Consider the following 27,557-nt stretch of genomic DNA (forward strand, 5'->3'; position numbering starts at 1 on the left):
GGAGGTGGAGGCAGGAGGATCAGAAATTCAAGGTCATTCTTAGCTACACAGAAAATTTGAGGCTAGCCTGGAACACATGAAGTCTCATCTCAAAATAAGTAAAATTGAAAAAGTACAAAATAGATGGGGCCGTGAGATGGTCACCACGCCTGACAACCTGAGTTCATTTCCCTAGATTCACATGGTGCAGAGGAAAGAACTGACCCTGGCTAAATTACCCTCTGACGTCCATATGTATGGACACACACACACACATACACACACACACTTTAAAAGTTAGATTGGTTGGAGAGATGGCTTGGTAGCTTAGAGCACTCAATGCTCTTGCAGAGGACCCATGTTCAATTCTCAGCATCCACATGCAGCTATGACCATCTGTAACTCCAGTCACAGAGGACCCAGTATCTTCTTTTGGTCTCCTTGGGAGCCAGGCATGCACATAGTACTGGTAAAACACTCATATACGTAAACACAAATTTTTAAATAGCTATAAAAGGGACTCCTCCCCCCACCCTGGCCTCACTGCTACATGGAATGTGAACTGTTGGGCAGAGAGGCAGAGACCAACTGAGTTCCTGAGAAGCACCGCTTACCTGATTTAAACTTCTTCCTCTCTCTGCCTGCCTCCGAGATTGACTAGGGTCTCCTGCATATTAGACAAACATGTACCATGCTACCACACAGTATATTACCACCATAACCTGTCCAGTCTTTAATTTTATTTATTTATTTATTTATTTATTTATTTTGGTTTTTCGAGACAGGGTTTCTCTGTGTAGTCCTGGCTGTCCTGGAACTCACTTTGTAGACCAGGCTGACCTTGAACTCAGAAATCCACCTGCCTCTGCCTCCCAAGTGCTGGGATTAAAGGCGTGTGCCACCATGCCCGGCCAGTCTTTAATTTTTTTAACTTTATTTTTTGTTTAATTAATTTTTTTTTGAGTTAGGGTTTCTCAGTGTAACCAGCCCTGGCTGTCCTGAACTTGATTTGTAGACCAGGTTGGCCTTGATCTCACCTGCCTCTGCCTCTCTAGTGCTGGGATCAAAGGTGTCCACCAACACTCCTGGCTTTTAAATTCTTTTTTTTTTTTTTTGAGCAGACAATAACTTTATTGGATACAATTATTAAAAAGAAAAACAAAGCTGGGCAGTCGGGGCTTTTAAATTCTTTTTTTTTTAAAGATTTATTTATTATATGTAAGTACACTGTAGCTGTCTTCAGACACTCCAGAAAAGGGAGTCATATCTCGTTATGGATGGTTGTGAGCCACCATGTGGTTGCTGGGATTTGAACTCCGGACCTTCGGAAGAGCAGTCAGGTGCTCTTAACCACTGAGCCATCTCACCAGCCCGGCTTTTAAATTCTGAAAATCACTATTTTTATGAGCCTGTATGTGGGTGTTTAAGGCAGAGGACAACTGTCAGGAGCCTATCCTGTCCTTCCACAATTGGATCCGGGGTTCGAATTCATGTTTGAGCTACAATCATTCTTACCCACTGAACTATCTGCCCAGCACACTGTTTTTGCAGTTAGAGACAGGGTGTCACCCTGCCTGGCCTAGTCCTAGCTTTGTAGCTTAAGATGATCTTGAGTCCCTGATTCTCCTGCTTCTGTCTAAAACTTAGGCCCTACACACTGGGTGGGTGGTGTGAGCTACCATGTCTTTCTGGAGATAGGGTCTTTCTACATAACCCTGGCTGTCCTAGAACTCACTACATAAACTAAAATCACAGAGGCTTGTCTGCCTCTGCCTCCTGAGTGCTGGGATATCCTGACATTGGAGCTGGGCAGTGGTGGTGCACGCCTTTAATCCCAGCGCTCGGGAAGCAGAGGCAGGGGGATTTCTGAGTTCACAGCCAGCCTGGTCTACAGAGTGAATTCCAGGACAGCCAGGGCTACACAGAGAAAAACCCTATTTTGAAACAACAACAACAAAAAAAGCTTTTCGGAGACAAGGTCTACCTGAGTTACTCAGGCATATCTCAGACTTACAATTCTCCAGTCAGTAGCTGTGATTACAGGCCTGTTTTCACCTCTCTAGCATCATCTCACATTTAATATATGTGAAAAGAAACCACGAAACTGCCACTCTGGGGAACCAGCCCAGGCTGTTGGAGCAGACTTGGACTATCGTTGCCGCTTTTCTCTAATTTTCGGCACCCTAAATCCAATCTATTCTTTTCCCTAGTACATTCTTCACCGTCTTCAGGCAGCCAGCGCCCTTGTGTGGCAGTCTGCATGAATCTCACAGCTCTTCTCCTCTCCTCTGCCCTCTCCAGTGCATTCCACACAGGAGCCAGGTGAGCTGTTTAAGAACACAGATTCTTTGCTCCTTAACATTCATCCCTCAAAGGCCCCCTCGGCTTTCAGAGTCTTTGGAAGTCTAGACCAAGAGCAAAGTAGGCACTGGAGTAAGAAAAGGAAGCAAACACGGGGCTGGCCGCCGTCGTGGTCCATGCTAACACCACGCTCTTAACCCCAGTAGCAAAAGCCTGCGGCCGGAGGATGAAGAGTTATAACCCAGTCTAGGCTACAGAGCAAGAAAGACCCGCTCAAAAATTGCGGGGAGGGATTAAGCTAAGAAAGAAATCTGTGACGCTAAAGAGGGCGTGGCCAGGCTCTAACCACCCCCTTTCTAGGCTTCAACTCTTTCCGGCCTTGGAACCTTTTTTCTCCGCCAGCAGTGAGGGAAGTTTTTCCGTTGGACCTTCCGGCGGCGTCGGCCCTATTTCCCGTGCTGCACTGCGGGCCTTTCTCTTTCTCTTCCGGTCTCAGGCGCTGCCGGAGCCGCTGGTTACCGTGAGTATTGGCCTTACGGCATCCGATGGCATCCGTGACTACAGGGCGGCGGCGGGTCGCGGGGCAGGCGACACGGGTGGCAGGAAGGACAGGGCGGGCAGCTGCTTGGCTATGGGGCGTAGAGATTGCCGGGCTGGGGTGGTGCCCGGTCGTCCTCCAGGAACGGATGGTGGGGAAAGCTGCCCCGGGGCCGGCAAGCTCAGTCTCAGGACCGACTTCCTTGCTCGCGTTTGAGAGGTGGGGTCGCGTTTTGTGAGTGTGGCCAGGCTGGCGGGTGTCGTAAATCGGAAGCGTCTGCTGCAGCCTCTTACTGTTTTCTTTATGTTACCCCAGCTCAGGGTGGCAGAGGTGTGCCGGTCTGGGGAAGCCCAGAACTGATCTCGTGTCTTTCCTGCAGGTGCAGACATGGCCAAGTCCAAGAACCACACCACACACAACCAGTGTAAGTTCCTTGGGCTCCGGCTGGCGCCTGTACCCCAGCGAGGATTGGGTTAGGGTTGCTAGATCAGAGCTGGAGGGAGGGCAGGTCACCCTTCTGGTGAGCCTGAAAATGGTTGTGTGTTTAGCCACTTTGGAGATTACAAATTTGGGAGCCAGCAATCCGCTTAAAAAGCCCATAGTGCTTTCCACCGGTCCTTAGTGTATTCTCAAAAGACTACCAACCATGATGTTAGGTGGTCTTATTAGAAGACACCTCTTTTTTTTTTGATCTGTAAATATTGTTACCCTACAGCCCGCAAATGGCACAGAAATGGCATCAAGAAACCCCGGTCGCAAAGATACGAATCTCTTAAGGGGGTGAGTGATTACAGTGGGTCATAAACTATCCCTTGGCTCCAGGTCCACGGGGTAGGGCCTCTTGTAAGTCATGTCTCCTCTACCACCTGTGTGTGTGTGTGTGTGTGTGTTTCGAGATAGGATTTCTCTCTGTAGCCCTGGTTGTCCTAGAACTCACTATGCAGACCAGGCTGGCTTCAAACTCTGAGCTCTAGGGATTGTGTTGCCTAGCTTCTCCTTGTCTCCCCTGCCAGACTCTCAGAAAAGCCTTCCTTGACCTTCCCAGCCCCTGGTGTAATCTTCTCCTGAGAACAAAACTTCTTCTCTTGCTCTGTGGAGCCTTGAGGGAGGGAGTTGTTCTGTGTATTGGGTACCTCATGGTCTGCTTCTAAACCCAACTCTAGTTCTGTACATTTGATCACACCCAGATAATAGACTAGGGATAACTGAGGCTGTACTAGGTCTGTTTGCTGCCTGCAGCCACGCTCTCTGATGTGAATCTGATGGACTAGGCTTGGTATCCGACACTCTGAGCTGAGGTGGGAGGGTGGCCCTAGGCGAGAAGTTCACACCCACACCCTCCAACCTTTTCCGTGGTTAAGGTTAACTTACTGCTGTTTTTACAGTAACATATTTGTGACCAGGGACTTAAGTGAACTGGGCCTGTTATGTGCTACCTCATACACCTTTTCTGTTTCCCAGGTTGACCCCAAGTTCCTGAGGAACATGCGCTTTGCCAAGAAGCACAACAAGAAAGGCCTGAAGAAGATGCAGGCCAACAATGCAAAGGCAGTGAGTGCGCGTGCAGAGGCCATCAAGGCCCTGGTGAAGCCTCAGGCCATCAAGCCCAAGATGCCAAAAGGCCCCAAACTCAAGCGGCTGGCTTTCATCGCTCACCCTAAGCTTGGGAAGCGGATTCGAAGCTACATGGCCAAGGGTCAGAGGCTCTGCCAACCAAAGCCTAAGGTCCAAACCAAGGCAGGAGCCAAAGCTCCAGCTAAGGCCCAGGCTTCAGCTCCAGCCCAGGCTCCCAAAGGTGCTCAGGCCCCCAAAGGTACACAGGCCCCTGTGAAGGCCCCATAGAAAAGGCTCCTGCCAGTGTGAAGACAGACGGACTGCTGTGACACACCTCCCCACACACTATTTGCAGATGACCAGTGTCCTATGCTGTTCTTACAAATAAACTCAGGCAAGATCTGTTAGCTTGTGTCTGTTGTCATAGGTTGAGGGTGGAGTCGCTGCCCTCTGTGGGGCAAAAGTACAGCCTTGGATGAAAGGGGTTGCAACAATGGGAAAAATAATCCTTTTAGGGATGGAAGGTTGGAGCCCTGAGGTGGGATCCTGGACTACAAGAGAGGAGCTTAGTAAACAGAATGGCACCTTGGGGGGCTGAGGTATTAGCCTGCTCTGCTTGGTCAGCTGAGGGAATGAAGGGTCCTGCTCTCCAGCCATGCTGTGGTCTGACAGGACTGCACCTGGCTAGGGGCCACTACTAGGTTATACTCGATCTGGGAAGGGAAGATGACCCCACTTTATTGCCCTGGTAGCATGCCATTGCTCTAGGTAGGGTACACACAGGCATGCAGACCTTTAAAATCTTTCCCAATGTTCTGGGTGGAGGTCAGGACGACTTGTGGACTGTCCTGGGGAATCAGGCTAGCTTGGCAAGTGTTTGCATACTGAGCCCCTACCAACTTCATGGCCTTGCATTGGCCCAGGCTGGCCTTGAACCTTTCTTCTATGTTTGAGAGATGTATGGGTGCCATGATGGAGTGCAGGTTAGAGGACACCTGGGGTCGGGACGCGGGTAGTCTTCCAGGGTGCAAAGATTGCAGCAGTTAACCGCCATTCCCAGGGTCTGGTAAGGTCTGAGCATTCTGAGCAGCCAGTGAATGACCAGTGTTTCTGGGCATTCTATAGAACAGAATAGAATACAAGTTACCTTCAGGGCTGGCCTTAGCCCAAGCCTGGGCCCTTTGGTGACTCAAAGGGATGCTGTAATGCCACGGGTTTAACCCATGATAGGGTGGCTCTGAGGCGGGTGTTAGTGGTATTCTTGCTACCCATGTATGAAAACTGATCAACATGGCTAGGGAGGGCAAGAGGCAGCCTTGAGAAAAATAGTCCCTTAAGGGAGCTCTGCTGAAGTGGGGAGCCATAGCTCTAGTGCAGAATGTTAGGGCCTTAGTGCAAGGTTCAATGTGTAGGCAGCTCAAAGCACCGGCCCCTTACTGTGAGCTTTTGTCTACAACTAAGGTATATATATAAAGCTCTACCTTCCTTGTTTTGTGCTTAGGAAATTGAGCTCAGTATTCAGTTCCTGGAGCCCTGGAATTGATAACACTGTTGGGAATGGCCTGGCCTATTTCTAGAAATCAATGCACCACTTCTCTAGACCCTCGGTATCCACTTGTGATGGGAGCAGTATTTGACCTTGCAGGTCAGAAGTAGGTTGGGTTTATGACACAGGAACTAGGGCCTCTGGCTGGGCACAGATGTGGTGTGTAGTACCTGAATGAGGTGCTGTGCCAAGGTCTCCAAATCAGGCTCAGTTTTTCCATCTATGAAATGGAGATAAGTCCCCAGATAAATCTATTCCATGACTTTACACAGTATAAAGAACACCCCATCCAATGCTGACTTTATTACTGGGCAGGGGAAACATCCTTGGCAGTGGTAGGACTGAGAGTACAAGAGTTGGAAGCCCTGGGGCTCAGCTTTCACCAGGCAGGGTGGGCACACTAGCAAGTGCAGAGAGAAGGCGTGTATATATGTCAATCCCACGGAGAAATACATCCTCATGCAGCCGTTCATTATGGTCATGTAGCAGCACGGGTGTGCGGTTCATGGGCGAGAAGCCCAGAGCTGGGATCCCCACCTGCAGGGGTGATAAAACACAGGAGAAAGCCAACCTTCAGATCCCTGACTGCCCTGCCCTGCCCTGCCCTGCCCAGCCCTGTGAGTGAGTAGCTTACCGCTCGGATATAGCGACTATCAGTGGCAGCAGGAAAGATGTCTGGCTCCAGAGTGAGGTTCCTGAAGGGGAAGGGCCTGGTAAATGGGGAGGAAGGCAGGGGTGGAGTGGTGGGGTGGGGTGGGAGGACCCAGCAGAATGGTGGGAAAGCAGGGAGACGACAGGAAGGAGCGGTTCTGAGATGTGGGCGATCTGGAGAGGGCTGGTCAGTGCTCACATTGCCTTGCAGGCTCCGCTGAAAGCTGCCCACCAGGGATCTGAATCATCTGTGGGTGTCATTCGAGGCTCTGTAAACTTCTGGAGAAGGGGAGGGATGACAAGGACCAGGACATGGGGCTCTGCCCATCACACAATGTGCCATGCTTGGCACAGGGCACACTCGCCCATCTACCAGGCTTCCCGGTGGCCAGGACAGCCCCAGGTCCTCTTCCAGTCCTTCCGATGCCCTAGGTCTGGGTCTCTCATTCTCATCTACTTCACTCTATCCTTCTATCCTAGCCCAAACGCCTGCTGCGGGCCTCAGACCGGCAGAATACATATTCTCTGAATACAAGGTCCTACTTTCCTGGACCACATACATGCACAATCGCATAATCATATCACAGTCATTTTTCTTTCTTTCAAAACATGGCTTCTATCATAGCCCTAGCTGTCCTGGAACTCAGTATGTAGACCAGGCTGGCTTCAAACTCACAAGAGATCCGCCTACCTCTGCCTCACAAGTGCTGGGATTAAAAGCATGAGCCACCACATCTTGCCTTTGTATTGCTTTCTAAGATAAGGTCTCAGCTGGCCTTGAGGTCATTCTGTGGCCAAGGCTGGCCTTGATCTTGCACCTCCACCTCTGACTGCACACAGGCACATGCCACATTCCTCCTTTAGGAGGTGCTGGGGACCAACCAAGGGCTTCATGCGTGCTACCAACTGAGCCACACTCCAGATGTCCTATCAAAGGATGCAAGCATCCCTCCTGCTCCATGCTGCAGCAAGCACGGGGCAAGACCCCTGTTTTCTCCCTTACCATTCAGAATGGTCTCTACAGCTACTGCTTACTGGTAAATAAAACATCTCTTAACAGCTAAGGAATCAGCCAGATGTATGCAGAGGTGCTACACAAGCCCAGACTTAGTAAGCCCACACTCCTGTGGCCCTGACGCTCTGTCATCACAGCTCCCAAGTCAATACCTGAGCAAACTCAAAGGTGACCCCCTCTCCCGCTTCCTGGCACCATCTCTGCAGCTGCTTCTCGAAGGCCTGAAGGAAGGGGTACAAGCTGAGGCTCTAGGACACAGGATGGAGAACCCCGGGCTCTCTCCCTCAAACCTGAGTGGAGGTGGCACCTTCATGTCTACATCTGGTGCCACTCGGAAGTCAAAGCTGGCACTCATAGTAGCAGGTACCACATTATAGGCCACGCCACCTTCAAGCTTGGTCAGGTTCACCGAAGTCACGGCGCCTTCCTTCAGGTGAGGGTTCGCCTGCAGCCTGCATCAGTATTGGGGGTGGGGGTTGGGGGGAGAAGGCAGAGAGCAGGCGTTGCAGATAAAAGGAGGTAGCACAGTCTTGCACAGCCTTCCAGAGCCACCCCCTCACTCCACCCCCTTCCTCGGCTGCCTTTACCTCTGCCTTTCCTTCTCCCGGAATGCCAAGATGGAGCTTATAACCTTATGCTAAGAGAGTATGAGGTTAGGTGTAAGAGCGGCCCTGGGACAGAGCCTCCCGAATGCCCAGTCTCCCCATGGGCCACACACCAACTTCTCTGCAGCTGTATCCTCAATGAAGCGTGAGGCATGGCCTGGCTTCCCAGTGCTGGTAACCCGTACCCCTGGGAGGGAGAGAGTTATCGGCATGAGACATGCTCTGAACTCTGAGCCCACAGCCTAGAGCAGGAATCCTGGCAAAAGTGAAGAGCTTGCCCTCAGAACACAGGAAGGCAAAAAGACCCTGTGCTATGAGGCGAAGCCACTGCGCAGCATGAGAAAGGGTGGTGCACAGTGGTGACTGGTGGCTTTGGTCAGCTGACCTGGGCCTCCCCCCTCCCCCTACAGGAAAGGAGACAGCAAATAGCATGCATGCCTCTCCCCCAAACCCATACTCACACCAAGGACTCCGCTCACTATAAAAGACAGTAAAGGCATCCGTGGGGTTGGCCAGGCCTGAGGGAGAAAGTAGGGATACAGGGTGGTGTAACTCCACTTCCCCTCGCAGCCTCCCTATGTCTGGCAGAGGATGGCCAACCTGCTCACCCTCGTCCAGAGCGAAGCCTGCCCGCAGAGCCTGGAACTCAGGCCTCTTCACAAACAACTCCATCCCCTTGTGACCTCCGACCTCCTCGTCTGTAAAAGTGTCAGGGGTGTGATTATGAGATGCCTCCCGACACACCTTTCTTCCCCTTCTCAAAGATGCCACTCCTACCAGGCACAAAGGTCATGTGGATGGTCCTAGGGAATCGGTGGCCCTCGCTCTTCAGCCTCCTCACAGCCTCCAGGTACCTAAGGAAGCAGAGGCTAAGTGCTCAGGGTGTGCATGGTGTCATCTTGTGCCCTAGACACTCCCCTGTCATGTATTTCAGAGATTCCAGAAAACTCCCTGCGCCTTTTCTGAGCTGGATTCCCCATTCATAAATCGTCATGGCAGCCATTTCTGCTTTAGATAGAAAGTCAAGATGACCCTGGCTTGGCTTAGGGATTTTCAACACATCTCTGTGCTCTTGCTGAATCCAGAAGGCCAGCAGGGATCTGGGAATGGGGGGTACTCACTGGATGCTAACACTCTTCATGTCCTGGGAGCCCCTAGCATAGATGTAGCCCTCAGAATCCTTGAAGGCCTCAAAGGGGTCGTGATGCCAATGTTCCTGGGGGGCAGAGGTGGGAAGAGAGGCCCGCCATAGAATTGAAATGATAGAGACAGAAGGCTAGAAACCCCAGCTACCTGACTTCCAACCCCCCACCCCCACTTTGGCTCCTGCTGTCACCCCTCTCTAGCACAGAACCCTCGCTGGACAAAGGCTGCTTGGAGCCATGCCATATGAATGTTAAGAGTTAGTGGTGGAGAAGCTGGGCATAATGGCGTACACCTTTAATCACAGCACTAGGGAGGGAGGAGCAGGTGGATCTTTGAGGCTATCCTGGTCTACACAGTGAGTTCCAGGTTAGCCAGAGCTACATAGTGAGACCCTGTCTAGGGAAAACCAAACCAAACCAAACCAAACAAAACAAGAGTCAGTGGTGAGATCGGCACCATGGGTCCCTGGGGAATCCTGCCGGCTACACTGTGTCTATCCTCCAGGCCTGCACACATCCCTCCATACACACCTTGAAGACAGGTACCACATCTGTGTGGGAGTTTAGCAAAATGGAGGGGAGTGACGGGTTGGTGCCTGGCCAGGTCAGCACAGTGATCACAAAGCCAGGCACCACCTGCAGAGTAAGGACAGGAAGCAGTCAGCACCAGGCGAGACAAGGTGTCCCCAACTCACGGCCCCACCCTGCCTCAAGGCCCCAGGCTCACCTCTATTTTCTGACAGCTCAGACCCAGCTGGCGGGCTCTCTCCTCCAGGAAGGTGATGGCCCCTCCTGGAAACACAGAGAGCCTTCTTGCTGCTTTTGCTGGTACCCACCGGCCCAGGCAGCCCAGAGATGTATAGCTGTCTTCCCAACACAATTTCAAATCTCTCAAAACATCTGCATCTGTGTTCCCAAGGAACCCGATGTTTTGGCCCAACAGTGACACTCTGTGAAGGTCAGGTGTTATCTTTCTTAATGATAGAGAAGTCAGAGATAAAGAGACTCACCTAAGACTTCTCAGCTTGTAAATCTTACAACGGGACTTGGACCCACGCACAAGATTCCTAGCCACTAAGCCAGATTCCCTAAGGGCTGTGACCTTTGTATAACTTTGGTTATACAGAGGTGGGAAGAGAAGCCCGCCATAGAATTGAAATAGTGTTAGACCAGGGGTGGTTGCCCCAGTCTCCACACAACACTCTGGCCTTTGAGGAGTGAGGTGAATTCACACCTTCCTTAAACTAGCTGGCAGGCATAACCATCAGAAGATGCACAGCATAGGGAAAGGGTGGGGGCACAGTAGGACCCCCTTGTCTTAGTCAGTTGACTAGAGGATGGCTACAGGAAGAGAGGCAGCAGAGACAGCAAAGTCGGGATCCGGTGGGTGTCAGGTGTTGAAGGCAATGTACAGCATTAGCATACTCCCAGCCCTGGACCCTCAGCACAGGCCCTAAGACCCTGCACTATACTCACCATAGTCTGGATTGGGTTGCACAGTGCAGATGCGCAGGTACTGGCGGAAGAGCGTCACGGAGGGGTGCTCAGACTCGGGACCCTTGGTGGTCATGGCGCCGCGTGCTGGCTTGGGTAAAGTGAATAGTTAATACTTCTCCCACCCCTAGAAGTTGGAGCCCCGTGCTCTGCACCTGAAATCTGGCCTTTCCAATGTTATTCCTACAGGGAGGAGGATACTTCGGTTTGACTTCCCCATTCTGTGCTAGGCCATGTGCTGGCTGCTTTCTAAACATTTCCTCATTTAATCCTCAAAAGAGTGCCTGGAAGTAAGTTTGATCCTCCGAGTGCACACTTGACATAAGAGAAAGCTGAGGCACAGAGCCAGCTTAGTGGGAGAACTTGGTTTGAATGAGACATTGACTCCCAATACCCTCCTCAAAATATTTCTCCTAAAGGCCAGGCTTTTATGCCACAGAGCCACGGAGCCCCATACTCCTCAAGCTCTCCCTAAGGTCCTCCAACCTTGCTCTCTCCACGTCTCAGTCCTGTGCTCTCCTCTCAGACTGTGGCCGGAACTCAGGGTCCACCGAGGTCGCTCGCAATCTCAAAACCGCCCGGGGCCGCCCACCACGTGGCCTGGGCGGAGTGGAGGGGCGGAGACCGAAGACTATAGGGGCTGTCCCAGTTCCCTTAGCGGAGCCGGCGCCGTTGTCCCTGCCAGGTTCTGCGTGGGGCCTGCGCTGGGTAACTGGAAGCTTGGATCCGGGATCCACCCCCTGGGTCCTCCTCTCTGAGGCCAGCTCCGCCCTCCCGACACCCCGCCTTGGAGCCTGGACCGCAAGCCCAGGATGGTCCCGCCCCCAGGGGACCCTCCTCCCCTTGCAGCCTCCGGATAGGGCGAGGAAAGAGGGCGGGGCCTGGCACTAAAAGCCGCCGCAGCTTTGGGTACTCATCTGTTCTCTAGGTGTCCACCTGCAAAGTGTATCCTGTCCTCTCTGCCCTTTCTTGCCTCCACTCCTCAGGGAGTCCCCAACCCAACCCACCCCCAAATTGCCACACTCCTCCTGTAGTGAGGTTTTTTTTTTTTTTTTTTTTTTTTTTTTTTTTTGTGGTTTTTCGAGACAGGGTTTCTCTGTGTAGCCCTGGCTGTCCTGGAACTCACTTTGTAGACCAGGCTAGCCTCGAACTCAGAAATCCGCCTGCCTCTGCCTCCTGAGTGCTGGGATTAAAGGCGTGCGCCACCACGCCCGGCTTGTAGTGAGGTTTTATTTACTGTCTGCCCTCCTCACTCTGTGAGTTCCAGGACGCTGGTGAGCCCATGGGGTTCTAACCCCGGCCAGGCAGAGTGGGCGTCTGGGCAAGGTGCCATGACCATAAATGAAATATAAATACCCGGATGGGAGAACGTGTGACTCCGTCCACGAGTTTCTGTGTGGCCAAATTCGTGTAACGGTGGATAGAACCGTATGTGTAGCATCATTAAGGCATTATTAGTCTGAGCCGGTGGAGGTGCAAAGCGTCATGTACAATCATGACACTTTTCAGTATGGAAGATGGGGAAAGAGCACCTTGGCTGACCCTTCAGCGAACTCTAAGCTCTTTTGCCTCCAGCAGAGAGAGAAACAGAGGCACAAGTGTTTTTCTGGCCACCAGCTTTGTAACTGTAGCTGCCCACTTGTGCACTTACCTAGCTGTCCTTTGTACTCCCTGCAAATTCTGCCCTCTGTTCCAGAGGCTGAGCCAGCTCCGGGAGGGGCAAGGGGCAGAAGACTTCAACCCTGGGACTAAGGAAGCAGGCGGGGAGGAGTAAGGAGGAGTTCATCCCATCCTTGGGGTTGAAGTCTCTGGCTGTCCACCCTTAATGCAAGCAGATTTGGTGGTTCAACAGCAGTTTTGTTTTTGTTTTTTTGTTTTTTTGTTTTGTTTTTTTTTATTTATTTATTATATGTAAGTACACTGTAGCTGTCTTTGTCTTCAGACGCACCAGAAGAGGGCATCAGATCTCATTACGGGTGGTTGTGAGCCACCATGTGGTTGCTGGGATTTGAACTCTGGACCTTCGGAAGAGCAGTCAGGTGCTCTTACCCACTGAGCCATCTCACCAGCCCCCTGTTTTTGTTTTTTGAAAAGATTTATATATTTATTTTTTTATGTATATGAGTACACTGTAGCTGTACAGATGGTTGTGAGCTTTTATGTGGGTGTTGGGAATTGAATTTTTAGGACCTCTGTTCACTCTGGTTGGCCCCGTTCACTCAGTCCCTGCTTGCTCCGGCCCAAAGATTTATTTATTTATTATTATTATTATTATACATAAGTACACTGTAGCTGACTTCAGATGCACCAGATCTCATTACGGGTGGTTGTGAGCCACCATGTGGTTGCTGGGATTTGAACTCAGGACCTTCATAAGAGCAGTCAGTGCTCTTACCTGCTGAGCCATCTCCCCAGCCCAGCAGTTTTAATTCTTTTTTTTTTTTTTTTTTTTTTTTTTGGTTTTTCGAGACAGGGTTTCTCTGTGTAGCCTTGGCTGTCCTGGCACTCACTTTGTAGACCAGGCTGGCCTCGAACTCAGAAATCCGCCTGCCTCTGCCTCCCCAGTGCTGGGATTAAAGGCGTGCGCCACCACGCCCGGCTAGTTTTAATTCTTAAACCACACTCCATCTCCACCTTCATGTACTCTGCCTTACCTTCACTAAGCACAGTTGGGAAGTGACCTGTATTCCCCACGGACCCCAGGGGACCAAAGCCCTAGTAATTCACCGCTCCCTCAGTCCCGTTACCCACATTCAACCCCACAATCACTTCCCCCGTCAGATACTGTTGCCATGCCATTTTACAGAGGAAGAAACTGAGGCACAGAGAAGGGAGCACAGATTATGAGGAAGTACTACACGCTCACTTAAGACTCCCAGGAGCACCGCCTCCGGCCTTCCAGCACAGCTGCCATCCTGCCTCCCACTCCCAGGTCCCCACACAGTCAGGAAACACAACGTCACTCTCCAGGCAAGACAAAAAGGCTTTTCTTTATTGTGCCTGTGAAATGAAATACAAAGGTCCTGGCTAGGCTTGATCCTCTGTCCCCCAGTCCCAGCCAGGGATTGCCACCCTGGAAGAGGAGAGAGAGAGGGTCTAGACTTTTCGAGGTCGATCCTGGGAGGTGAGTCCACTCAAGGCAAATGGTCAAGGAAGGTAAGAAGGGCAAGGTGGAAGGCTTCTGGCTTGTGGAGGTAGCAGGCGTGACCTGCATCGTGCAGCTTCACCACGGAGTGGTTGGGCAGGTGGCGGAGCTGCTGAAGTGACTCTCGAGCCAAGGTGTGGTCCAGTTCCCCATACAGGATAAGAGTTGGGGTCTGCAGCGCAAGGCCAGAACTTGTTGATTCTATCCCTTTATGAGCCTTGTCCCACACTCTACTTTTTCCATGGAACTACAGGGACCACCCCTCTAAGATACCCCCCAATCATACGCGCACACACACACACACACACACACACACGACACAAGTCAGTGACACAGAACTTTGCAGATCATTGTCTGAGTACCTTCACAGTCCCGAATTGTTCCTGTGCATAATTCCTGGTGGAGGTGGGTGCGATGGGCACGAATCCATGTAGCTGGTGGTGGTTTCGCATCAGGAAGGGCAGGGCATAGCTGCCACTCAGTGAGGGGCTCACCAACACAGTATTCTGCACCTGTAGGTCCTGGAACACTCTCTCCAGCAACTCCACTCGGCCTGCCTCTGTGCTCACCTCCTCTGCAGGGGCTGAGTTCCCAAAACCTAGGAACAGCAGCAGGCACAACCTCAGAGGAGCTACGAAGTGCAAAGGACCTCCTGCCCATTGCAGTGGGAGAGAGAGAGGACGACACAGCACATTCTACCCCAGCTATTCTCAGGAGCAACTTTTTATAACAGGTCCACTAAAAATATAAAACAAAACAAAAAAACAAACAAACAAACAAACAAAAACAAAAAACAAAAAAACATGATTCTAGCAGGTGAGATGGCTCACTGGGCTAAAAGCACCAGCTGCACATATCTGGATGACTAGAATCTGATCACTGGAACCCATGTGGTGAGAGCAGAACATGTCTCACATAAGCTTTTAAGGTGATAACACCCAGTACTGGAAGAGATGAGGAGTGGATACCTGTGAGACGGACAGACGGGTAAATCTATTATGTAGTCTTTCTGAAAGGTACGACAGTGCACCCCCTGCCTGTAGTGACAATCCTGGAATTGTGGTTTCTTTAAAAAACAAACAAACAAACAAAAAACCCCAGAAATATTATAAGAATAATCTCAGGCATGGGATGTGGGCTTGCTCTGGACTCAGTCTGTGGCGGCTGACTAAGATTTGCCTTGTGCTTTAGCAGAGGCGTGGCTTTGCCAGATGCAGAGAGTTTCTGTGACTGTGTGACATTTGAAAATTTGGGACCTATCCAGAGGGTATATAAATGCTAGAGCCCCATAGGTAAGGTTGGTGATCATTCAGGGTGGCTGGTTGAGGTTTGTTAGTAGTCATGCTCAAAGAAGAAACAAGAAAAAAGTTAGATTCACAGATCTCTCTTCCCTCTATCCATCTTTCCCTCCTATCTATTGGAAGACAAAGATGGTACAACCAGAGGGATAAAGGGTGGGAAAAAGAAGAATCCACAGCCAGGCAGTGGTGGCGCAAGCCTTTAATCCCAGCACTTGGGAGGCAGAGGCAGGGGGATTTCTGAGTTTGAGGCCAGTCTGGTCTACAGAGTGAGTTCCAGGACAGCCAGGGCTGCACAGAGAAACCCTGTCTCGAAAAAAAGAAGAATCTACAATCTATCAAAAGGCTATATCTGACCCATTAATTGTCCTTGATAGCTAGAGACACTATTGCCTTATTTTTGTTGTTGTTGTTTTTGGGTTTTTTGCTAGTTTTTCAACCCTCCACCCCTGAGCAAGGTTTTTCTGTGTATTGCTAGTTGTCATTTTATAGACTAAACTGGCCTCAAACTCAGAGACACCTGCCTCTGCCTCCCGAATGCTGGGGGTATGTGCCACTATGCCCAGCTCTTCTACAGTTAATGAGAGGTTTGGGTTACATGTTTGAGCATTTCAGGTGAAAATGACAATCTACTAATTGAGGAATGTGCATTCAAAGCCTGCCCATTCCTCCCCTGGCTCACACTGCAGCATTAACAACAGAGGAGGAGGGGCTGGTGAGATGGCTCAGCGGGTAAGAGCACCCGACTGCTCTTCCAAAGGTCCTTAGTTCGAATCCCAGCAACCACATGGTGGCTCACAACCATCCGTAATGAGATCTGACTCCCTCTTCTGGAGTGTCTGAAGACAGCTACAGTGTACTTACATATAATAAATAAATAAATCTAAAAAAAAAAAACAGAGGAGGAGGTCTGGAGGACCAGGCTTGGCCTACAAGTCATGGTGTAGCCAAGGAAATTAAGATGTAAATATATTCATTAAGCTTGCAGGATGTTAACGCTCCCAGCCCCTATATACAACCTGAATGTTGTTTGTCTGTGTCTGTTTGTCTCTGTCTCTAACTTCCTCTCTGTCTGTCTGCCTGCCTGCCTGCCTGCCTGTCTGTCTGTCTGTCTGTGTCTTTCTCTCTTCCTCTGTATAGGTAGGTTAAGCCTAGGACCTTGCACATGCTAGGCAAGGACTCTACCATTAAATAATATTCCCAGGCCTTTTGTTTTGCTTTGTTTTTATTTTTGTTTTTCAAGACAGGGTTTCTCTGTGTAGCCCTGGCTGTCCTGGAACTCACTCTGTAGACCAGGCTGGCCTCGAACTCAGAAATCTGCCTGCCTCTGCCTCCCAAATGCTGGGATTAAAGGTGTGCACCACCACTGCCCAGGTCCCAGGCCTTTTTTACTTTTTATTTTGAGGCAGGGTCTCTACTAAATTGCCAGGCTAGCCTTGAACTCACTCTGTAGTCTAGGCAGGCCTTAAATCTGGGATTCTCCAGCTTCAGCCTCCTGAGTAGCTGGGATTACAGGTCTGTACTCTCAGGTCCACCTGTCTGTTATCTCTATACATGGAAATACTTGAAAGTGGGGCTGTCACTCTCAGCTGTTTACAGAGGAAACAGAGAAGTGGCATTGGTTTCTAAGGACTTCACTTTTAAAAATATATATTGGGGGCTGGTGAGATGGCTCAGTGGGTAAGAGCACCCGACTGCTCTTCCAAAGGTCCAGAGTTCAAATTCCAGCAACCACATGGTGGCTCACAACCATCCGCAACAAGATCTGACTCCCTCTTCTGGAGTGTCTGAAGACAGCTACAGTGTACTTACATATATTAATAAAATAAATTGTTAAATATATATATACATATATAGATAGATTTTATTTTTAATTTATATGTGTATCCCTGCATGTAGGTTTGTGCATGAATTCAAGTCCTCTCAGAATCCAGAAGAGGGCACTGGATCCCCTGGAGCTGGAATTACAGGCTGTTGTGAGCTGCCTGACAATAGGTATTAGAAAACAAACTCAAATCCTCTGCAGAAGGGCTGGAGAGATGGCTCAGGGGTTAAGAGCCCTGGCTGCTTTTCCAAAGGTCCTGAGTTCAATTCCCAGCAACCACATGGTGGCTCACAATCATCTATAATGAGGTTTGGTGCCCTCTTTTGGTGCATAGGCATACATGCAGGCAGAACATTGCATATATAATAAATCTTTTAAAAACATTTAAAAATTAAAAAAAAAATCCTCTGCAGGACAGCTCATGAGCTTTCTCAATTGCTAAGCCCTCTCTCTAGTCCCTGGCCACCCACATCCCCCACAGTTTCTCATAGAATAATGATAGCACGGGGCCAGGAGGGTAGCTTAGCGGTTGAACGCCTGCTTAGCATTCTTGAGGCCCTGGGTTCAACCCACAGTACCAGAAACAACGACAAACCCAGAGAAAGGCATAGTCCATGTGTAGAGTTAAAAAGAATCCAGGCCAGTGAGGTTGCCTAGTGAGTGCGTTACGAGGCCTGTGACCAAGCTTGACAATTTGAGTTTGATCCCGAGAAATAAGGTAGAAGGAGAGGCCCGACTCTAACAAGTTATCTGCTCCTGATGGGGGACCAAAAAAAAAAAAAAAAAAAAAGCCACAAAAATTACAGTCACAAAAATCACAGGGAAAGCCTCTCTGATGGTTGCTCATGAAATCAATCAATCAATCAATCAATCAATCAATCAATCACTTTTCTGTTTTCTCTGTGATGTGCGATAAATACCTCACAGTGTAGTTTTCAAGGTAGAAAATAAAAACAAGCTTTTATTGTGGTCCTTTCTCGTGACCTGCCACTGGTTTTGTCCAGACATGGAGATCCACACGCTCCTGCTTTGCCACCCCTCCAATTCTCCCTTCTGGTGTCTTCTTTCATCCCCACTGCAGCCTGCCCTCTCGAACCTTGAATGCAGGGGTACTCGCCTGGAAGGTCGATGGCCACAGCCCGGTAACCCCTCTCTGACAGTAGCTGCAACGTCCCCAGCTGTTCCCATGTGTGGGAATTAAATGCTTTTCCATGGAGAAACACAACTTCTGCCCTGGAGACACATGGGGAAACATGTGGGATGGGCACACCTGGGCAGCCAGTGTCCCTTCTTCCCAGGTGTCTTTCATTGCCCTCCCAGGCTCTGAGCCCCAGGTGGTGGACTGGGGTCCCTCCATTAAACCCTTGAGTAAACATTCACCTGCGTGCCTGCTGAATTGGCAGCACCTCTCGGTAAAAGATTCGAGAGTTGCCTCTGGTGAGACCAGTCAGGACTGTGACATTAGGGCCTCTCCAGAGTCGCGAAGTCTGCTCCGGTGGGCCAGGCAAGCCCATATACAGGAGGAACACGAGCAGCAAGCCTAGACCCAGCAGGGCTGCCTGGTACCGGTTCATGAATTTCTGTACCATACAACCTGGAGGAGAAAGGGGAAGAGATAGGCTGAGGAAGACTTCCCTTCTCTTGCCCTCAAAGAATGTCTGGATGCTCATACCCATCTACTTCTCAGGCCAGGGCATAGGCCTGGAACACCCACTATAAGAAGTGCATGAACCGGGTGTGGTGGTGCACGCCTTTAATCCCAGCACTCGGGAGGCAGAGGCAGGTGGATTTCTGTGTTCGAGGCCAGCCTGGTCTACAAAGTGAGTTCCAGGACAGCCAGGGCTGTACAGAGAAACCCTGTCTCGAAATAACAAAACAAAACAAAACAAAACAATAATAATAGTAATAAAGAATAAGTGCATGAGGTATCTCTCATGTTTAATGGCTATCAGCATCACTGTGTTAGCTAAACCAGCTCTTCTGGCTGTAGCCGCCATGCTTGGGTCTCTACACTAAGCACCCAGAGGCCACAGAAAACACAAAGAGAAGATATGATGAAAGTTCTCTGACACAAAGAATCCAGGCTCACAGGTGAATTCTCTGCTGCAGAGGCAGCCAGGGAACTGGGTCCCAGGACTAGTTTTCCAAAACACCAGATCGAGTGTTCTGGAAGAAGACGTTGTATTGGCGGGAGTTGGATGAACCGCAGACCCAGTGGCGGATGGAGTCATGAAGGCTGCTAAAGGTCAAAGTGCAGAGAGCTCCACGGAGGACGGGCCTGGAAGTGATTGTCTTTCCTCACAATGAATAAACTGCTAAAACCAAAATGTGCTGGTACAATAGCAGGGGACAGTTCGTGGTTGTCCCAAGCGTCATGGGCCAGTTCGCAAAGAATGTCAGGCATGATGTTGAGGTGTGAGGTGGTGGGGGCTGGGAGGATGTAGTGGGTCTAGAAATGGAAGGGGAAGCATGAAAGCCAGAGAGAAGAATATTCCCTACCCCTCCACCCCACTTCTGCCAAATGACCTCTTCATGGACTCCTCCAGGAGGGAGAAGAAGGCTTTGTCAGCCCAGAGGGCAGGAGGTCCTGGTTGGAGAATTCCCCTCTGCCTTGAGCTGAGTTCTGTAACCTGTGATAACTTCCTGGTACCTGCCCAAGCTTCTTGTGAGATTTACACAATACACTCCATCTACGCTGTTGGAGATGGGGTGTCCCTGTCGTCATTTGCTGGGCCTGAGACGACCGTGCTTGTCTTACTCTGGGATTCTGGGTGCATCTTTACTGAGTGTAAACAAAGTGTGTGGGGTAGGGCTAGGAGCTGGGGCCCACCTGGGGCCACACCCACCTCTGTGGAACTCTTCTGCAGGCCTCACTCCCTAGCTCCGAAGTCGGGCTGTGCGTGGGCTGCAGCAGATCCTCCGGTGCTGATAGAAAATCAGGAGTCAGGTGCAGAAAGAGCACACTCTTCCTCCTAACCTGGAGCAGCCAAGGCTGCCTGTCTCCAACGCAGCTTTCCCAAGAGGCGGAGCATCCGGATGGACCACTCTTAGTGTCCCATGCTTCTTTCAGGGTCAAGGGATGGGGTTTCACTCGTTGCCATGGCAACTTGGGTGCCCAAGACTGTAGGGGTTCTGATGCAGACTGCACTGCGGGTGGAAGAGGTTGGAGGTAAATTGTGATTGTTCTGGTTCCCGAAATGCCCCTCTTCCACAGCACACAGTGTACACACACTCATATAGACACAAGAACCTTGCTTCCACACACTTTTCTTTTTTTTTTTTTTGTTTTTTTTTTTTTTTGTTTTTTTTTTTGGTTTTTCGAGACAGGGTTTCTCTGTATAGCCCTGGCTGTCCTGGAACTCACTTTGTAGACCAGGATGGCCTCGAACTCAGAAATCCGCCTGCCTCTGCCTCCCGAGTGCTGGGATTAAAGGCGTGCGCCACCACGCCCGGCTCTCCACACACTTTTCAAGAAGCTATCCTCTAAATGTACCGGAGCCTCTTTGCACACCCATTTGGTTTATGCAGTCCCACTTGTCCAGTAACACCCATAAATGCCATACATGGGTGCGTTAACAGTCCCCTCCAAAGTCAAAATATTTCATGCTGCAGAGGAGCTCCTTAAGCAGGGAGGTGAACAGCCAGAAATCAGCTTCAAGAACTCCCCTGAAACTGATCAGATTCACTAGAGCCCTCCCTGCCAGAGTAAAATAAACCACAAAAGCTGAGAGAGAACCCCTCTCCCAACACATAAAGCTAAGCTGCAAAGAAGCCTCCGAGAGCACGCCAGCTCCCCCAAAGAAGCGGAAACCAGTCGAGCTGCCTACAATAGGTTCACACCAGCTGAGGCACTTGGGAAAGACACTCCCCAACCAGGCGAGCTGCCTGCTGGCTGTGCGGTGTGTCCATGTTTTGTGAACTGTCACCCCTGCTTCGGGCTTTGGTGACATAGCTGTCTTTGAGTCCTTTCTGCTCCCATAAGTAATCCCTTATCTGTATTTCTGTAAGTAACCCCAATAAAGATCGTTGGTTCACCAAGTTGGACTTTGGTGGTATCCGTACTGTGGACTGTCCTGGGCTCCCTATCTGGGGTAAGTAGATGTGTTTTCTCTCCCCAGGAAACATTTTGTCACAGGACGTTATTCTGTGACCCAAAATAAGGTTTTTGTTATCAGGAAGGCAGAGGGATGGACACACAGGCAGGTGGCCCATGGCTTCAGTGGCTTTAATCACAGTACTCGGGAGCCAGAGGCAGGAGGATCTCCATGAATTTGAAGCCAGCTTGGTCTACATAGGCAGTTCCAGGTCAGCCAGGGTCACATAAAGAGACACCGTCTCAGAAAAACAAAACAAAACAAAACAACAACAAAAAAAACCCAACCCACACACAGGTATGGAAGTTGGAAATTCAGGACCCATAGGGTGAAAGCAAAGAAACAATTCCCAAAACTGTCCTCTGACCTCCATACACATCCCCCGAAATAAATGAAATACTAAAAGGGCAAGAGTTACAGGTGAAGGCACCTGCTGCAAGCCTGATGATCTGACTTTTATCCTTGGAATTCACAGCAGTGGAAGGATGAATGGACTCCAGCAAGTCTGGACTTGACCTCCTTATGTGCCCCCACCAATATAAATGTTTTAAGAAAAAAGACCTAGGGGAAAACAAACTACTAGCAAGCAAGGACCTGCGGGGCAGGCGGGGAAAGAAACGCACCAACTGAAGGACACACACAAACCTTCGGAAATACAGTCAGATGCAGAGATAAACACAGAAGAGACATGCAAGCAGGCATGCAGACCGGAAAACATTACAACAGCCCCCGCTAACCCAGCCCTCCGCCGCCAATGCGAAGAGAAGCACTTATACCCAGACCTTCAAAAACACACAGACACTCGCGTGCACAGGGGCACAGGAACACTGTACACGTGTTGCCCCGCGCTTGCGCCTTCCAGAGGACTCTGCCCCAAGCGGCAGGGACAAGGATGGCTGATCCGGGGACAACCTGAAGGCCTCCTTCTCTGGGGACACTCACCGCGTGGACAGGAGTGACCAGAAAGGCTCCGGTGAGGCGGGGCCCGGCCTAGGCGGAGCCAACTGCCAAAGAGCCTAGCGGCTATGGCACAGCCTCCTTGGTAACCAGACGGCTAAAGTCCAGCCACCCAGGCGCGCTTGCGCAGTACGCAGCTGCAGGCCAAGCCTGGTTACCAGGAAAGGACGTGGGGCGGTGCCCTAAAGCACCGAAGCCCGCCCCTCTCAGCCCAGATTTTAGGAATTGTTATTGGCCTGAGAGCCTGTGGAAAGTCACCCGGTTCATCAATTTCCGCAGGTTTGCAAAATGGGGTTTAGGAAAGACACGCTGTGGAAGGATGTCATGGAACTTAAGGACAGGTCAGGTCTCAGAAGAGTTCCTGGCGCCAAGCTCTCCTAGCGTTAATGCCAGATGATGCAGCAGCAGCTCCAGACTTCTGCCCAGGCATTTTCTTTACTCGCCCCATTCCCCTGACGGGTCAGAGCTTGAGGTGTCTTCTAAGTCTGGTCTGCTCAGGACATTTATTGGTTGGCAACCTGTGATCAACGTCTGGTCTGTCCCAGGTTCAGGCCTCTGTGTTGCAACCAGACTTTGGGGGAGGGAGGCCAGGAAGGGTGCAAAGGATTCACTACTCATTTGGTACCTCGCCAAAGTTGGCATTAACCGGATTCATTCTACAGGCTCAGAACACACTCCGATGTCACCTGGCTGAACCTTGGCGGAGCCTTCCACTCAGATATGTCAGCTTTATGACAGGTGTACAACTCAGTCATGTACTGTCCTGACTCAGGGTGAGGGATGGGATGGGAGGTTGGGGAAAACAGCAAAGATACCAGAAATATTTCGCCCGTTAAGTCAAGCCATTTCTGTGTGGAAATGATCTGTGGAGCAGATCAATGAGGATGCAGATCGCTGACGGTTTCGAGATCTTCAACCCTGTTTTTGATGCACATGGGGTGGAGGTGGGCTTGGGAAAACAGGTTCGATCAAAGAACGAAGGGTTAAAGGTGCGGACGAGCCTAGTGGCAGCTTGTGACCAAGAGAGGGCGCCTGGACCGCCTAGGCCTGTCCCCACCCCTTTCCTACTTCTCTCCCCACCCGTCAATAGCACACGCCATTCTCCTGCGGAAGACCACGCACATTTCCAGGTACCACGCATATTTCCAGGTACCACGCACATTTCCTGCACTCTCGACTTCCTCTCTTGGCGTCTCCACTCAGAACCCACCTGCCCCCCGGCTTCTCATCTCGGCTCTCCAGGTCACCTCTCCTTCCCTCTCCGGGCTACCCCTCCTTCCCTTGCTTCCTCCAGACACTCAGGGTTCTGGAACTGTGGCCAGTGAGCCGGGGAGCCTTGGCAGCGCGGGTGACCGCAGCGTCAACTGGTTGGGCTCCAGCGGCTAGCGCGCTGAGCACCCCGCGTCCCTGGCAGTCAGAAACTCCAAAGTCCTTGCTGACCGGTGCATGTGTTTCTGCTTCTGGAAAAAGGGCCTTCGTCCCAAACAAACTTGGTCTCCTGCCTGTATTACCAGTTCACCCACAGTACGCTAGTGCTGGTTTAGATGAGGCTAATCAGGGCAGCATTTACCCTTGATTGAGCACTTACTATATCCTAGGCATGTATACGTTTTCCCCTCATGCATAGCCTCATTTAATGCCTATGAGCTAGTTTTTTTTTTTTTTTTTTTTTTTTTTTTTTTTTTGAGACAGGGTTTCTCTGTGTACCCTTGGTTGACCTGGAACTCACTCTGTAGACCAGGCTGGCCTCCAACTCAGAAATTCACCTGCCTCTGCCTCCCAAATGCTGGGATTAAAGGTGTGCACCACCACTGCCCGGCTATGAGCTAGTATTGAATAGTCCCATATACCAGTTTTTATTAGCAGCAGATACCTTAACTGGGAAAGATTCTTTCACTTTTTTTTTTTTTTTTTTTTTTTTTTTTGGTCTTTTCAAGACAGGGTTTCTCTGTGTAATTCTGGCTGTCTTAGAACTCTCTCTATAGACCAGGCTGGCCTGGAACTCAGAGATCAGTCAACCTGTCTCTGCCTTCCAAGTACTGGGACTAAAGGTGTGCACCACCACTGCCCAGCAGATTTTCTTTTTTGTTTTTTGGTTTTTCGAGACAGGGTTTCTCTGTGTAGCCTTGGCTCTCCTGGAACTCACTCTGTAGACCAGGCTAGCCTCGAACTCAGAAATCCGCCTACCTCTGCCTCCTGAGTGCTGGGATTAAAGGCGTGGACTACCACGCCGGGCCCAACAGGTTTTCATCAATTCTTGAATGATATTTGTAATTCTGCCATGTTGCTGTTAAGACAGTTAAAGCCCAACACCAAGCAACCAAGTGAGAGCGGCAGAAATAACACCCGCTTTTCCTGACCTTAATTCAGATCCTCAAGGCCTGGTGGACACCTAACTGCTCCCTGTAGCTTGCAGGCAAGGTTTCCTTCATTTCTCACCAGCCTGGCTTTGAACTGCAGGCACATCACCACTGGACATGGCCGGTGTGGACCAGCGTGAGGGCACCATCCAGGTGCAGGGCCAGAACCTCTTCTTCAGAGAGACCCGGCCTGGGAGTGGGCAGCCTGTCCGCTTCTCTGTGCTGCTGTTGCATGGTATCCGCTTCTCCTCGGAGACTTGGCAGAACCTGGGTACTCTGCAGAGGCTGGCCGAGGCTGGCTACAGGGCTGTGGCCATTGATCTGCCAGGTACTTCTGGGATCGGGCTTCTGGGTCAGGGTTGGGAAAAATGTGAGGATGGAGGACTGGAAGGAATTAGCCAATCTAGGCCCTGAGCTTGGCAGTTAGGTAGCTAGACCTTTGAACTTGACTAGTCCTGCTCTAGAAGGGTCCATATGTGGTTCAGCTGCTTTTCCCTGGTACTGGACCTGTGTCTAGATGCCTTTGGGCTCACTTCCCTTCCCTCATCTGTAATGGTAGGTACCACACTCCTGCTGGTGGTGACTGTCCCTAGTGAGCAGGAAGGAGGTCATTGCGTGACTGTATTAGCTAGTATGTAATGACAAGCAGCAGAGGGTGCCCAGCTGATGGGAAGCAAAGTACCTGGATAGAACCATATTCAGTCTGATGACAGCACTAACAAGGAGTCTTGCAGAGCCTTGGGGAGCACGGCAGGGCCTGGCGGATATAGCTAAGGACCTGGTCTCCTATTTGCAAGTAGAGTCCTCGAGCTGGGCCCTGGAGGAGGTGGGAAGAGCTTCCAAATTGCTTAGCATAACCTGAATGACCAGGCCCCACCACTTTCAGTGTGGAGTGAGGAATTGGAGACACAGCCTATCTGACAGGATCTAATCCCCTCACGGGCTAGAGCTGATACAGTTTCAGGTTTCAAGGGCAGATTTCCAGCCTGGCCAGGCTAGCTTCCAACAGTGGGTTGGGCTGAGCGTCACGGGGAAGGTCTACACTAATGTTGTTGGGGGGAGGGGCGGGCGACTGGTAGGTCCCACTACAGGAGCACACAACTCCAGGTCAAGTTGGGGCCCCATGCCTTTCAAACAGTTAATTTGTACAACTTTAAATGGCGGGCACATTCCTTATCCCTTTAAAACAGATGTGGAAACTGCAGCTGAGGAGGGCTAAGAGGTTTAACCTGTGGTCATCTGTAGAGTAAACAGAGATCTGGGACTCAGACCAGCCCTGACAGACTCCAGAGCTTCATTCTTTTCAGGACACTGTTAGTACGAACACAAACGTAAAAAGAATTGTCTCATTCTCGCCACAGATAAAATACACCGGGCTGTGGGCATGAATGAATTTCAGTCTACTACTGGGTGTTACGTGAACCTGGGCACAGAGCGGAGGAGGAAGGGACCCTTCCCATTCATTGCCGTCGTCTCTCCTACGCCTGACTCCTTACAGGTCTTGGGCGATCCAAGGAAGCAGCAGCCCCTGCCCCTATTGGGGAACCAGCCCCTGGCAGCTTCCTAGCTGCTGTGGTGGATGCCTTGGAGCTGGGACCCCCAGTTGTGATCAGTCCATCATTAAGTGGCATGTATTCACTGCCCTTCCTCGTGGCCCCCGGGTCCCAACTCCGGGGCTTCGTACCAGTGGCTCCTATCTGCACAGACAAAATCAATGCTGTGGACTACGCCAGTGTGAAGGTACTGTGTGTGTGTGTGTGTGTGTGTGTGTATGACTGAGATGGCATCTCAGGAGGAAAGTGGGGTCCATCCCTGGGCTTTCTTCATCTGGGAGCTGGGTAACCAATGGGGTGGTTTCTGGGGAGACCCCTTTTGGTTGACTTAGCTGATTGTTTCGCCAATCCCTGTATAAGACTGTGTGTGTGCTGGGGAAAGCACAAACCAAGGTCTCCATCCACCGGATCAGCACGTCTCTCCTCCTCAGGAGGGCAGGAAGACTGAAGAGGTGGTGAAGCCTGAAGCTAACCTTTACAAGGTGGGCTGGTACGACCAGCCCCCCGATTCTGTTCTCCTTTCCTTCCCCTCAGACTCCAGCTCTCATTGTATATGGAGACCAGGACCCCATGGGCTCCTCCAGCTTTCAACACCTGAAGCAGCTGCCCAACCACAGAGTGCTGGTCATGGAAGGGGCAGGGCATCCCTGTTACTTGGACAAGCCTGATGAGTGGCATAAGGGGCTGCTGGATTTCCTGCAAGGGCTAGCCTGATAGGAGGTTACAGACTGCCTGCTCTAGGATCTCTTGCTGTCTTCTCCTGGTCTCTGGCTTCTGCCTCACCTGCAACAGGTCTGTCTATACATCTGTCTGGGTTGCTGTCATTTCTGTTTTTCTCTTGCAGTGACAGATCAGATCAAGGCGGTAAATCAAGTGGAAAAAGCGTCGGGTTCAAGGGGAGAACTCTGATTGTGGGTAATCTGTAAGCTTCCTCTACAGGCTCCCCTCTTGGTTCTCACTTCTGCCTTACTTCACTTTCTGATCCATCTCTCTCTTCAGCCGCTCCACAGGACAGCCATTCCTTCTGCCCCCCCCCCCCCCCGCGCCCCTTAGACCACAGACAGCATATGGGTATTGCTTGTTTAGATCCATCCCACACCCAGACAGAACCTTTCCCTTGGGAGCAGCACAGGGGTCCCACATTCTTGTGTAGTTTGCACAGGTACATGTGCAGTTTCCTGAAGGATGGGGGGAATCTTTGTAAGAGATCCACTTGCCAGGATAAAAATGTGGCCACCGCTAGGTACACCCGTTGCAACTGGCTCCAGACCAGAATGGCCTCCTCAGAAGGGGAGGTGCTTTTCAAATCTCCCTTAGGGGCTGCATACCTCCCCAGGTAATCAAGCACGGATCTTCTCAGGCAAGCCCATTTCCTTCCCTGAGGTCTGGGAGTGGGATAAGGAGAGGAGACCGACTGCGGAGGTCCCTGAAATAAAATGATACAATTAGACCTCACATGCTTTTGCTGTCTCCGGAGCGCCGCCCCTCCCCCTTCCC

At 50.8% G+C, this 27,557-nt stretch overlaps 4 protein-coding genes across 17 annotated transcripts; 2 read left to right on the forward strand and 2 right to left on the reverse strand.

Moving 5' to 3' along the window:
• The first annotated feature begins 2,670 nt into the window (after nt 1-2,670).
• Nucleotides 2,671-4,795, forward strand: Rpl29 (ribosomal protein L29). The gene is made up of 4 exons (XM_021172563.3): nt 2,671-2,800; nt 3,198-3,242; nt 3,534-3,598; nt 4,280-4,795. The coding sequence occupies exons 2-4, from the start codon at nt 3,206-3,208 to the stop codon at nt 4,658-4,660; spliced, it is 483 nt and encodes a 160-aa protein (XP_021028222.1). The 5' UTR covers nt 2,671-2,800; nt 3,198-3,205; the 3' UTR covers nt 4,661-4,795.
• Nucleotides 4,796-6,192: 1,397 nt separating this feature from the next.
• Acy1 (aminoacylase 1) lies at nt 6,193-11,489 on the reverse strand. Of its 2 annotated transcripts, none has more exons than XM_021171253.3 (15): nt 11,315-11,489; nt 10,811-10,919; nt 10,062-10,126; nt 9,866-9,970; nt 9,311-9,405; nt 8,967-9,043; nt 8,798-8,887; nt 8,651-8,707; nt 8,303-8,376; nt 8,172-8,221; nt 7,892-8,036; nt 7,737-7,805; nt 6,769-6,848; nt 6,553-6,613; nt 6,193-6,455 (listed from the first exon to the last, which is right to left on the reverse strand). In XM_021171253.3, the coding sequence occupies exons 2-15, from the start codon at nt 10,902-10,904 to the stop codon at nt 6,291-6,293; spliced, it is 1,227 nt and encodes a 408-aa protein (XP_021026912.1). In that variant the 5' UTR covers nt 10,905-10,919; nt 11,315-11,489; the 3' UTR covers nt 6,193-6,290. The 2 variants fall into 2 exon arrangements, with proteins under 2 accessions (XP_021026912.1, XP_021026913.1); XM_021171254.3 differs by having other exon boundaries at nt 10,811-10,915; nt 11,315-11,458.
• A 2,304-nt stretch (nt 11,490-13,793) lies between these two features.
• Abhd14a (abhydrolase domain containing 14A) lies at nt 13,794-24,635 on the reverse strand. Of its 7 annotated transcripts, none has more exons than XM_085827982.1 (6): nt 24,508-24,635; nt 20,074-20,243; nt 18,477-18,690; nt 18,214-18,329; nt 14,336-14,571; nt 13,794-14,145 (listed from the first exon to the last, which is right to left on the reverse strand). In XM_085827982.1, the coding sequence occupies exons 2-6, from the start codon at nt 20,126-20,128 to the stop codon at nt 13,963-13,965; spliced, it is 804 nt and encodes a 267-aa protein (XP_085684108.1). In that variant the 5' UTR covers nt 20,129-20,243; nt 24,508-24,635; the 3' UTR covers nt 13,794-13,962. The 7 variants fall into 7 exon arrangements, with proteins under 7 accessions (XP_085684108.1, XP_085684110.1, XP_085684107.1 ...); XM_085827984.1 differs by lacking the exon at nt 24,508-24,635 and adding an exon at nt 22,133-22,257 and having other exon boundaries at nt 20,074-20,238; XM_085827981.1 differs by lacking the exon at nt 24,508-24,635 and adding an exon at nt 22,133-22,255.
• Nucleotides 22,159-27,515, forward strand: Abhd14b (abhydrolase domain containing 14B). 7 transcript variants are annotated; one of them, XM_085827979.1, is made up of 5 exons: nt 22,159-22,426; nt 22,810-22,920; nt 24,608-24,835; nt 26,006-26,247; nt 26,595-27,515. In XM_085827979.1, exons 3-5 carry the CDS (start codon nt 24,625-24,627, stop codon nt 26,772-26,774), a joined length of 633 nt encoding a protein of 210 aa, XP_085684105.1. In that variant the 5' UTR covers nt 22,159-22,426; nt 22,810-22,920; nt 24,608-24,624; the 3' UTR covers nt 26,775-27,515. The 7 variants fall into 7 exon arrangements, with proteins under 7 accessions (XP_085684105.1, XP_021026916.1, XP_021026918.1 ...); XM_021171257.3 differs by having other exon boundaries at nt 22,810-22,885; XM_021171259.3 differs by lacking the exon at nt 22,159-22,426 and adding an exon at nt 22,472-22,488 and having other exon boundaries at nt 22,810-22,885.
• Nucleotides 27,516-27,557: the final 42 nt, after the last annotated feature.

Source organism: Mus caroli, unplaced genomic scaffold, assembly GCF_978045245.1.
Source record: "Mus caroli unplaced genomic scaffold, Mus_caroli_1 scaffold_11, whole genome shotgun sequence".
Lineage (NCBI taxonomy): Eukaryota > Metazoa > Chordata > Mammalia > Rodentia > Muridae > Mus > Mus caroli.

What these genes read in the sequence shown, in the direction of transcription:
- Rpl29 (XM_021172563.3), top strand. Translation starts at nt 3,206, where the DNA reads ATGGCCAAGTCCAAGAACCACACCACACACAACCAGT. An exon ending in CCACACCACACACAACCAGT is followed by an intron (nt 3,243 to 3,533) that starts GTAAGTTCCTTG and finishes GTTACCCTACAG; the next exon opens with CCCGCAAATGGCACAGAAAT. An exon ending in GATACGAATCTCTTAAGGGG is followed by an intron (nt 3,599 to 4,279) that starts GTGAGTGATTAC and finishes TCTGTTTCCCAG; the next exon opens with GTTGACCCCAAGTTCCTGAG.
- Abhd14a (XM_085827982.1), bottom strand. Translation starts at nt 20,128, where the DNA reads ATGCTCCGCCTCTTGGGAAAGCTGCGTTGGAGACAGGCAGCCTTGGCT. An exon ending in TGTGGCCATCGACCTTCCAG is followed by an intron (nt 14,572 to 18,213) that starts GCGAGTACCCCT and finishes TGCTGTTCCTAG; the next exon opens with GTTTTGGGAACTCAGCCCCT. An exon ending in AACAATTCGGGACTGTGAAG is followed by an intron (nt 14,146 to 14,335) that starts GTACTCAGACAA and finishes CTTGCGCTGCAG; the next exon opens with ACCCCAACTCTTATCCTGTA.
- Acy1 (XM_021171253.3), bottom strand. Translation starts at nt 10,904, where the DNA reads ATGACCACCAAGGGTCCCGAGTCTGAGCACCCCTCCGTGACGCTCTTC. An exon ending in GCAACCCAATCCAGACTATG is followed by an intron (nt 10,127 to 10,810) that starts GTGAGTATAGTG and finishes CTGTGTTTCCAG; the next exon opens with GAGGGGCCATCACCTTCCTG. An exon ending in CGGGAGAAGGAAAGGCAGAG is followed by an intron (nt 8,037 to 8,171) that starts GTAAAGGCAGCC and finishes ATACTGATGCAG; the next exon opens with GCTGCAGGCGAACCCTCACC.
- Abhd14b (XM_021171255.3), top strand. Translation starts at nt 23,026, where the DNA reads ATGAGGATGCAGATCGCTGACGGTTTCGAGATCTTCAACCCTGTTTTT. An exon ending in TTCTCATCTCGGCTCTCCAG is followed by an intron (nt 23,390 to 24,607) that starts GTCACCTCTCCT and finishes TTTGAACTGCAG; the next exon opens with GCACATCACCACTGGACATG. An exon ending in TGGACTACGCCAGTGTGAAG is followed by an intron (nt 26,248 to 26,594) that starts GTACTGTGTGTG and finishes CCTTCCCCTCAG; the next exon opens with ACTCCAGCTCTCATTGTATA.